General features: G+C 42.9%; 1 protein-coding gene across 1 annotated transcript in view; it reads right to left on the reverse strand.

The window, feature by feature from the left end:
• The window catches only part of Lrpprc (leucine rich pentatricopeptide repeat containing), a 95850-nt gene extending 89237 nt beyond the window's left edge, over positions 1-6613 (reverse strand). The window contains exon 1 of the mRNA XM_070025496.1: positions 6435-6613. Coding sequence (XP_069881597.1) covers positions 6435-6583 — 149 coding nt within the window. The 5' untranslated portion in view covers positions 6584-6613. The remainder of the gene's footprint in view (positions 1-6434) is intronic.
• Between the last annotated feature and the right edge of the window lie 4890 nt (positions 6614-11503).

Genomic DNA, 11503 nt, shown 5'->3' on the forward strand with positions numbered 1-11503 from the left:
GGTAAATACATTTGTTGGCTGTTTTTAAAACTTGAGAGCTAGCAATGAACTTTCTATCTAATATATAAGCCTTTGATTCTCCAAAAAGTCTCACCAAAAACTCTCTACAGTTTTATACTTTATGGTAGTCACAGAATTTCAGACTAGAAAGCCACTAGCAGCTGGTTGACATACAACAGACTATTCCATTCTGTCTATATATCCCCCCTCCCTATTAGGATGTTTCCTTTACTATGAAGTACTTAAGAGTCCTATGATGGACTTTGGTTAGGACTTATGATGTAATACGAAACAAGAATTTTCCAGAACCTATAAAACAAGCATGAGATGGACTGGATTCTAAATAAAGCTCTTGTTCAGATTTAATATTCTGGTATCTCATCATGTGTTACCTGGTAAAAATCTTAATTCCTAAACAGTTTAGGTATTGACTTAAAAAAAAAAAAGCATTGCTATATCCATAGATAATTCCTTAACATCAAAAACACAACATATTTAAAAACACTTAGAGGGGCCTCAGCATCACATAAGCAGAAAAAGCCAGAAGTGGCACTGTGGCTCACGTGGTAGAGTGTAGCCTTGAGCTGAGGAGCTCAGAGACAGAGCCCAGGCCCAGAGTTCAGGCCCCACGACCAACAAAAAAAATAAATAAATAAATACACTTAGAATCACAGTATCTTAGAATCACAGAATCACAACTTGAGACCTGGCTAAAAATTACTTTACTTTTTCTAAGATTAAATTTCCTAATCTGTACTATCAGCCTACAGAGGATGAAATATGTGTATGATGAATACATTTAAAATATATATACTGATTACATTTACACCTATTATGAAAGTGCTGTCCTGTCTGTAAGAGAGGAATGTAATCCTGTGGTATTTTACGGAGGAGCAGTCACATTTATTTTGTGGAAAGTTTTTTTTGTGTTTTTTGCTTTTTTTTTTGTTGGTCAGTCATGGGGTTGAACCCAAGGCCTGGGTGCTGTTCCTGAGCCTCTTTGTGCTCAAGGTAAACACCCTATCACTTTGAGCCACAGCTCCTCTTCTGGTTTTTGAGTGATTAATTTCAATAAGAGTCTCATGGGGACTTTTCTGCCCCAGATGGCTTCAAACCTCAATCCTCAGATCTCAGCCTCCTGAGTAACTAGGATTACAGGTGGGAGCCACTGGCACCCAGCTACAACTTGATGTTTAAGAGGAAAGATGGTAATGAATATTCAGAGCACATTTGGATTATTTTCAATAAAGATCTGCACTACCATTGTTTACCCTAATCTCCAAACCCACCCTTCCTAAATTTCCTGTTCTTTCAAGATGAAAGGGTCTTTTCTGTATTATACCACTACCTATGATTCCTTAATATGCAGCTAGTCTCTTTAACTCTATATAAACTGTCAAGACCTGAACTTCTCCAAATCTTCCAATGGGTTCCAGCCACCCACCAATCATCTCTTTATTTTTTTATTTTCATTTTTAAGGGTTTTGGTTTTTTTGTTTTTTTGTCAGTCATGGGGCTTGAACTCTGGTCTTGGGCGCTGTCCCTCAGCTCTTCAGCTCAAGGCAAGCGCTCTGCCACTTGAGCTGCAGTACCACTTCTGGTTTTCTGGTGGTTTATTGGAGATAAGTGTCTCATGGACTTTCCTGCCCAGTCTGCTTTGATCCATGATCCTCAGATCTCAGCCTCCTGAGTAGCTAGGATTACAGGCGTGAGCCACCGGTGCCTGGCCATTTTTAAGTTATTATTTCATTTCTACCTACAACTATCCTTCTACGTAACCTTGGTAGCTCCAAGGAATAAGACGTTGCAGAATCACTTCTTCCATGCTACACAGTTTGATAAAAGTGCAGCCTCCAAATCTTTCCAAGGGCAGGCTGGGAAGGTGGCTCAGTGGTAGAGCGCTTGCCTTGCATGCTCCAGGCCCTCGGTTCGATTCCTCAGCACCACATAAGCAAAAAGAAAACAGCCGTAAGTGGCACTATGGCTCAAGTGGTAGAGCGCTAGCCTTGAGCTGAAGAGCTGAGGGACAGCGCCCAGGCCCAGAGTTCAGGCCCCATGACCGGACCCAACAAAAAAAAAAAAAATCTTTCCAAGGGCTTCTCTACCTTTAGAACACACTAAATATCCATTGCCATCTGTCCTCTAAAACTCAAGTGGTCCTTTACGACAAAATATATCTGACCACTCCTCTCTCTGAAATACCACAGGATTACATATATTCTTCCCTTACAGACAGGACATAATAGGTATAAAGGTGCCTAACATTGTCTTTTATAAAACTTAAACACAAAGAAACAGAGGCTGAATCTTATAGTCTTCACAAGTCCAAAAGACTCACAGACTCTTAATATCTGTTGAGATTTTTTTTTTTAAATGAGAGGCAATAAGGGAAGTTTCTTTTCTTAAGTCTTAGTAGTTGTAACAACATTTTATTATAGATATGTGATTTGTACCTTCGGATAGGAAACTACTTCCAAACAGATTTATCTTTCCTTATCTTTCCTCTGAAGCATATATTATTCTAAAATCTCTCACAAGAAATACATAAACAGCTTCTGATCCAGAAGAGTGAGAATAAAAAAAAATGTGTGAAAGGTACCCTGTCCCTCCTCATGAAGAGTAAGAGCTAGAGGAAGGTATTTGTTTAAAAAGAGAAATAAATGTAAAAAGTAAGAGAGAAAGATCATGGTGAATTTGTACAATCATGCCATAGTACACGGATGGATCAATCTTCGTATCTCACAATACTCCTTTTTCAATGTCTAAGATGTCCACTGGCTTTTCAACGAACATTTGATACAGACTACATGGTATAGCTGGATATCAAAAGAGTAAAGCAAAGTCCCTGCCTTCAAGGAACTGACAGCCAGGTCTGGAGTGGGGACAGTTACATGTATAATAGGGCTAATGGTTTGGGGTATTTTGCTGGGTTATTTGTGAGCTCTCACTAGCTCTACCTCTTGAGCTACATCTCCAATTTCAGCTTTCTGGTGGTTAAATGTAGATGAAGAGTCTAGAGGATTTGTTCAGGCTGCCTTCAAATTTTGATTCTCATATCTCAGCTTCCTTAGTAGCTAGGCATGAGCCACTGGATGGTCGGCTTAATCAGAATTTTTAATAATACAGGATCTAAGAGGAGAAATGAGAAAGGAGCAGTCTAGAAAATCTTGACAAAGAAAGGGGACATCTAATGGGAGAAGAGGAGTAAACAATACACCCCAAAGCAAAAAGATATATATCCTAGCACATTAGAGCCTTTCTGATTCACAAGGCCAGCAGTACTTCTGTTTCCTAGGGAGCTTGTTAGACATGCAGAACCTCAGTTCCTTGACTAGACCTACAACATGCACATTTTATCAAGATTCACAGAGAATCACGCCCACCACAGTTTGAGAAGCCCTGCTATAGAAGTCCTCACAGTAGTCTAGTTTCACTACAATATAGAACACAATGGCATGAGCAGGAGGGGAGAAGAGAGGAAAGGGACCCACTTAAGATGTGAGGCTCCAGAGGCATTTCAGCTTCCAAACCTTCTATGCTAGTATCAGGACCTTAACTTAGAGCCAAAGGAAGCCATCAGTGCTTAACTAAGTAAGAAAACAACATCCAGTTACCAGGACACAGTAAAAAAGAAGACTGTATTGAGGCTGGACGAAGGGGATCCATTCCAAATGAAGCAGGTCTCACAGGATTGAATCATCTGTGCCATCAATACATGTAGGAGGGTAGTGAGAATGAAACAGGAATGAAATCTCAAGTATAAAGATGTCCAGATTTTTTCAGGAAACCAAAACACCATCCTTCACAAAAACAAGCAATACAAGCATAGATTTGGGAGAAAAGCTGAGTCCAATTTGAGATGCACTTTAAGTATTTGTAATTCAATCATGTGTCTAGTAGACAGTCTATATCTAGGAGGAGAAACAATGCTGTCCTCATAAAGGGAGACAGGCTAAAACCTTGAAAGCAAAAAAAAGGTTACTCCAAGGATGGAAAAAAAGTAAGAAACATAAAATGACTAATACCCCTAAGGACACGAACATTTGATACATTTACCTAGGATAAAAGAAGCAACAAAAAGAGTAAGGAAAAGATATTCAAAAGGGGCATCTTCAATACTGGGAAAGGTTTCAAGAAGGAAAAAGTAGAAGACAGAGTAAATGTTAAGGCCTACAATGCAGATTTGATCATTAAGATATGCTTTGCAAAATTAAATAAACATAGATTTCACCAATAAATGACTAAAAGGATACACAGTATATCTATGGCTCTTCCTGAGTAATGAAAGGTGAATTTTAGTTAATTTTTTCAGCATTTTCCAATTGTTCCTCAAGGAACCTAAGCTTTATATATTTTTTAAGTACAAAAAAAAAAAGATAATAGTAGAACTTCTGTCATGGGTATGGCTGCAGTATATAGAGTGAATGAAAAGTGAAAAGACAAAGGAGACAAGGAAGATCAGACAGGGAAGAGACTGTTTTGTTCTTCAAGTAGGAAAGATTTAGGTATACTTACAAGCTATGAAATTGAAGGCTATAAAAAGTGTTCAGAGACGGACACTGGTGGCTCACACCTGTAATCTAGCTACTCAGGAGGCAGAGATCTGAGGATCATGGTTCAAAGCCAGCCCAATCAGAAAAGTCAGTGAAACTCATCTCCAATAAACCACCAGAAAACCGGAAGTGGCGCTGTGGCTCAAGCAGTAAAGCTCACCTTGAGCTGAAGAGTGCAGGGACAGCGCCCAAACCCAGAGTTCAAGCCCCACAATCGACCAAAAAAAAGTGTTCAGAATTCAGGAGAAAGAAAATATATATTCCTTTATTGATCTGGGCACACAGTGTTCAGCAAGACAAAGTCTTACCCTCAAGTAGCTTACTTTCTACTAAAAAAACAACAAATAATAACTGAAATGTGGACAAAACTAATAAGATCATTTTTAAATTGTTTGCTGAGGTAAAGCTTTTCTGAAGAGACATTTAGGTCCCTAATGACAAGAAACCAGCTTTAGAAAGGCTTGCTACCTCTGCCTAACAGATAATGAAACTGAGGTTCAGACAACTTAGGTCAAAGGTAAGATTATGCAGTGATGAAACTGAACTCAGATCAACAGACTTTCTACTAAATTGTGTTCACTCTATTCAATTTTCCTCAAATGGAACAGTGAAGATCAAAGATAATGTTGACCCTTCACTAACTTACCACCCCCAGATGGTAAGGACTAGAGAAAAAAACAGTCATCAGCACAACTTTCTCAAAAGACACTGAAAATCCAGATTTGTAGTTCTATGATAACAGAGGCATGATTTCTGCCTGAAGATCAACTTTCAGGCCCCACTAAAAACAAACAAGAAGCCTGCAAGCTTCAATTTACAAGTAGGCTATATTCCAAAAATATAACTAAAATGTTAAGAAATCCTATATCTTCTACACATATAATTTTATGCAGAGATTATGTTTCTAGGCTAGTCCATGGAGAGTCCACATAATCACAGTAATAACAATAATAATAAAGCATTTATATATCATGCCCTGTATCAAATGCTTGTATAGAAAACTCAGGCAATACTCCTAACAACACTATTATTGCTCCAATCTTGTAACTATGGACACTGAGGCCCAAAGGGGTTCAGTGATTTGTCCAATGGCAAAACAAAAACTGAGGAGCCTAACCCAGTTCCCCCTATTCTGTATTATTAGTTATTATTTCTGCATGTTAAGTCCAATGTGTCATTTGTCTGCAAGCCTGTCAATAACAGTTTCTCTTTACTGCAGAACCTAAGCACCTATCTCCTCTTTTCTGGTGGTTAGAATACTATGCAAAGTAACACCCTCACATCCTCACCCTCTGCCTCCAAAACATCAGACATCCCAGTAACCTCAATCAATGGCGGGCGTTACTCATACGCTTGACACCCACTGGGAATTTAACCTTTACACCCCACAACCAAACAGAGTGCCTCGCGTGAATGTGCCCACTTGTTTCTGCAACCAATCAGATCCCACGGTGACAAATTCCCAGCCCACCGGGGCACCTAAGGCAATACGGTTGTGAAGTTCCATTCAACTCAGGCGAAAGCGCAAACAGCAGACGGTTACAGGGGACCCCCCGAGTGACCCCACGAGGGGCAGCCCCCAAGCCGGGGTGGGCTTCCACCTGCCCTCGTAGCAGGCCCCCCATCCACGCCCCCCGGGCCTTTCCCGAACGGCGGGAGGGCAGGCATTGAAGCCGGCAGCCTGCCGTGCCCTAGGCCATGACCTTCGCGAGGCGCGCGAGCCCGTCCTCCGCACCACCGCCCCCTCCCCGGCGGAGAGGACCACCCCAAGCCCCGGGACACCGGGTCCCCGGGCGGCGAGGGCCCCCGGATTCCGCTACCCGGTCCCACGCCGATCACGCCGGCCGCTGCCCGGTGGAAGGGAAGGTTCTGGTTACTCACCCCGCAACCGGCCAGGCGCGAACGGCCGGCGGACAGGGAGCGGCCAAGGGCCGGCACAGACCGCTCGCGAGGAGACGCAGCGAGAGCGGGAGGCGCGGCGTGGCTCCGGCGCCCAGGAGGCGGCCGGCAGGTCTCAACAGCGCGGCCATGGCACGGCTTTCCCCACGGTGAACGCACGTTCCGCCAGGAGGACAGGAGGAGCACGTGACAGCGGGGTCGCCCGGCGCGGGAGAGACCAAAGTCTGAGCGTGCGCGGCGCCGGGGGGAGGAAACAGGCTTAGTTTAGATTGCAAACGAGAAGGAAACGCCTTTCCTGAGGTCCCAGGGATCCTACCACTTAGTGGATCCACCGAGAGGTCTGTTTGGTATCGAAGGAGGTTTGTTTTCCCGACTGAAATCCCTCCCTGAGCCTGTTGGGCATGCTGAACTCCCCCCACCGCGCTCGTCACTTGGTAGAGTCTCAAAGGTCGACTCCGCCCCGGCCAGCGCAGAGGCTCGCGGGGGGCCAACCGGAGCGCACGCGGTGGGCCGTCGCGAGGAGCCGACCGTGAGCCTCGCGGAGTGTGGGAGGAGCGTGCGCAAGTTGCCTCTGACGTCCCGCCGTTTCGAGAACCACGAGTTCCCGCCGCGCTCGCGGATTGGACGAGTCCGGGCTCAGACACACGGGCCTGCGGCGACGCTGGGGGGCCTTCGCCCCGGGCGGTGCGCCCTCGACGGCTCAGTGTGATGTGATTCGTGGTCGGGCGTGGTGGAACACGCAGGCCTGACACGAAGTCTTACACGGCGCCTCGCTTTATGAACCAGGAACCCTAAGTCCCCCTGGGACTTGAACTCAGGACCTTGAGCTTTTTTGGTCAAGGCTGCCGCACCTCCACTTGGAGCTGTTTGGTGGTTAACTGGAGTTAAACTTCTCCAGGACTTCCAGCCCTGGCTGGCTGGGAATTGTGATCTTCAGATCTCAGCCTCCCGAGTGACCCACCAGCACCCAGCCTTTTTTTTTTTTTAAATACATAGTTTCAGAGGCTTGACTTTGTCCCACAAGAAATGTACTCTTAGCCTGACTTACATACTTATGTAACTGGAACCCCTTGTATTTCACCTTTATAATAACAATTTAAGGGGAACATGTTTCAAATACATAGTTTCAGTGGTACTGAACACTGTTGAAAATGAACTCTACAACTTGTGGATAGGGACAGGAGGGATAAACTGGGAGAGAACAAGGGAAGTGGTGACATTGTCCAACAAGAAATGTACTCTTTACTTGATTTATGTACCTGTTGTACCCCCTCTCTACATCCTTTTATAAAATAAAATTTTAATGCATAATTTAAAAGCTGTAATTAAACTCATTCTCTTTGCAATCTAAGTGCACATGTATAGAAAGAAGGTGCTGATAAAAGAATTTGCTCATGCCTGTAATTTTAGCTACTCAGGAGGCAGAGATTGTGAGAATATCGGTTTGAAACCAGCCTGGGAAGACAATTCCAAGAAATTTACCTCCAGTAAACCAGCAAAAAGCCAGAAGTGAATATGGCTCAAGTAGTAGAGCCTCAGTCTTGAGTAAAAAAGCTAATCAAGAGTTCCAGGCCCTTCAATCTCCAGTAAATTTCCACCCCCATCCCTACCCCCCAAACACACACAAGAAAAGAAAAAGTCATGTGCTGGTAGATCACATCTGTTATCCTTGCTACTAAGGAGTCTGAGGTCTGAGGATCAGGGTTCAAAGCCAGCAGGGCCAGGAAAGTCCATGAGACTTACTCTAATTAACCACAGAGAGCTGGGAATGTGGCTTTGTGGTAGAGTACTTGTTTAGCATGTATGAAGCTCTGGGTTCTATTCCTCAGTACCAAATAAAGAGAAAAAGCTGGATGTGGTGCTGTGATTCAAGTGGCAGAGTACTAGCCTTGAGCAAAAGAAGCTTAGGGACAGTGGCTCAGAGTTCAAGCTCCACGATTGGCAAATAATAATAATAACCACCAGAAAACCAGAAGTGGTGCTGTGGCTCAAAGTGGTAGATTGCTAGCCTAGAGCAAAAAGAGCTCAGGGACAGCTCCAGGCTATACATATATATTGTGTGTGTGTGTGTGTGTGTGTGTGTGTGTGTGTGTGTGTGTGTGTAAATAGAAGAGTGAAAGTTGTTGAAATTCTTTTAAGAAGGAGCAGTGGTATAGGGGAGAGTTGAGTAAGGGAGCATGATAGAGGGGATTAGATTGATCAGAATATGTTGTATACAGGTGAAGATAACATAATGAAACCTTTGTACTACAAAATGTATGCTAATAAAAACTTCACAAAAGCCAGACACTGGTGCTACTTAGGAGGCTGAGATCTTGAGGATCATGGTTCAAAGCCAGCCAGGCCAAGAATGTCTGTGAGACTTATCTCCAATTAACCACCAGAAAACCGAAGTGTGTGGCTCAAGTAATAATAGAGTGCTTGCCTTGAACTGAAGAGCTCAGGGACAGAGCCCAGTCCCAGAGTTAAAGCCCCATGACTGGCAAAAAAAAAAAAAAAAAAAAAAAAGAACACAAGAAAAGAAAGTTAGCATCTGGGGCAGAGTGAGTTGGGGTTGTTGGCATAATCCCAGCCAAACAGTATCAGTGCCCAAAGGTGGCAGGTAAAAAGTACAAGGCCTACCTAACTGACAAATAACTAAACAAAACGGTCTGGAGGTATCATTCAATGGTAGGGCCCTTGCCTAGCAAACCTGAGGCCCAGAATTCAAACCCCAGTAATGGGGAGGGGCAAAGGGTGTTTTACCAGTCTGACACAGACTTGAAGGGTGAAAAGAGGCCTAAAGGAGTTTCTGGAGAGGGGAAAAAAGTACTACAGTTTTAGAGACCAGCAATTTCAAAACCTTGAGGCAACAATAGAGGTAACTCATGAAAGAATGGTAATAAGGAGGAAGACTGGATGAAAGAAGGGGGCAAGGGGTGGACAGGAAGGTCAAAGAGTTGGCTAGGAGATTGTGCCAGAGCTTATAGGTGGCCTTTGACTTTTACTTCATTTCAGAACTTTTAACTTTAATTCAGAATGAAATGGGAAATCATCAGAAAGTTTGCTCTGTACGAATTTGCCTTCTTAAATGGTCATTCTGGCTTCCTGGTTGCTGTTTGGAAAGGAGGTGTGAGGAGAAAGGGGGAGGCCATTTCATAATCCAGACTGAGATGCTGGAGGCTTTAATCCAGGTGGAATGGTGCCAAAGGGTCAAAGTAATACTCTATTCAAATAAGAGAACAAAAAGTATTTACTTACAAATTGGCAATGGGCACAATCCAAGGGTGCCTACAAACTAGGCTTGAACCACTAGGAAGATGAAGATCGCACAGGTGTAAATGGGGAAATGGAGGAAGGAGGTTTAAAGGTGAAATAACGATTATATTACAAATCAGAATCTCTGCGCTTCTGACCCTGAACATTTGGGAAAAGGAAGCCTCAGTCTTAACTGTTGTTACTTTTTATGATCAAGGGTAAACCTCACAAATTTGGATTCTCTTCCTGTCTCCCTTTTTTTTGGTACCAGGCCTTGAATTTAGGGTGTGGTTGGTGTCCTTTAGCTTTTTCACTCAAGGCTAGTACTCTGCCACTTGAATCACAGTTCCATTCCTAGCTTTTTGCTGGTTAATTGGAGATAAGGGTCTCATAAGATATAACTGTCCAGTTTGGCTTCTAACTATAATCCTCAGATCTCAGCCTCTTGAGTAGCTGGAATTACAGGAGTGAGCCACTACCGCCTGGCCTTACCTTGAATATTAACTAACCTAGTTCTGTGTGTATGTTTGTGTGTATGGGGGGGGGTGTTTAGAGCGGGGGGGAGAACAGGGCAATGTGGGTTTTGTAATCAGAACCTACATGCTTGGCTTGACCCCTTTAGGGTCTTGGGTTTTTGGTTGTTGGTGTTGTTTTTTTTGTTTCTTCAATCATAGGGCCTGAACTCTGGTCTTGACTTGGGCACTGTCCTTCAGCTGTTCAGCTCAAGGCTAACGCTCTACCATTTGAGCCACAGTGCCACTTCCAGATTTTTCTGCTTATGTGGTGCTGAGGAATCGAACCCAGGGCCTTATGCGTGCAAGGCAAGCACTCTACCAATGAGCCACCTTCCCAGCTCCAACATCCTGGTTTTGAACCCTAGCATTGCCAAAATTTCATGAAGAAAAAGAATTTAAATTTGGACTTCATTAATTTCACTGCTCAGTAATATAATATGACTCAGAGTTTGGAAAACATCATATTTAATCAATCATGTCAATATAAACATAAGGAGATACAAGCACCAGGGAAACAAATGTGCCAAACTGTGGTGTTAAAAGCCCAACACTTTTTCAAGTAGCAATATAATTGATTGATTCTCCAACAAATACTTGCTCAAACATCAAAACTTCCAGGTGTTTCTAAATTGTTTTATATAAAACATTAAACATCAGAGAGTACAATCTTTACAACTTGAAACAAATTTTCATTGAAAAACAAAGTTTAAAAAGAAAGAAAATTTATCTTTGAACTTCTTAGTTGTAAAGATGGTACACAACATCCTAAAGGAGAAATCACAGTGCAGTGAATATGAAAGAGAAACAATTTTCTCTTTGGTCAACAAACTATTTTCCCTTCTAGTAGTTTATGAAAGCCAGGCACTGGCGGCTCATACCTATAATCCTAGCTACTCAGGAGGCTGAGATCTAAGGTTTACAGTCCAAAGTCAGCACAAGGAGAACATCTGTGAAACTCTTATCCCTAATTAACAAGGAAATTTTTAAGTGGACGTATGGCCAGCCTTGAGTGAAAAAGCCAAATAAGAGCATGAAGCCCTGAATTCGAGTCCCACACCAGCACACACACACACAAAAATTTATGAAATAAAGGATCAAAGAATAAAACTAATTTAGTCTCCTATTTTCACACAAGCATCTTCAAAATAGGGTGAGCAAAGAATCAAATGATTGCCTTGAGTCTAAATGCCTATTATGCTTAAAAGCCTTAACATATTTTAAGCAGCAGATTTAATCTTTAGCTGTGATTGTATTTTTACTTAAGGCAACTTATCTGTTGAATCAAGGGCTTCTGCCATC

Source organism: Dipodomys merriami, unplaced genomic scaffold, assembly GCF_024711535.1.
Source record: "Dipodomys merriami isolate MVZ:Mamm:240054 unplaced genomic scaffold, mDipMer1.0.p SCAF_17, whole genome shotgun sequence".
NCBI classification, from domain to species: domain Eukaryota; kingdom Metazoa; phylum Chordata; class Mammalia; order Rodentia; family Heteromyidae; genus Dipodomys; species Dipodomys merriami.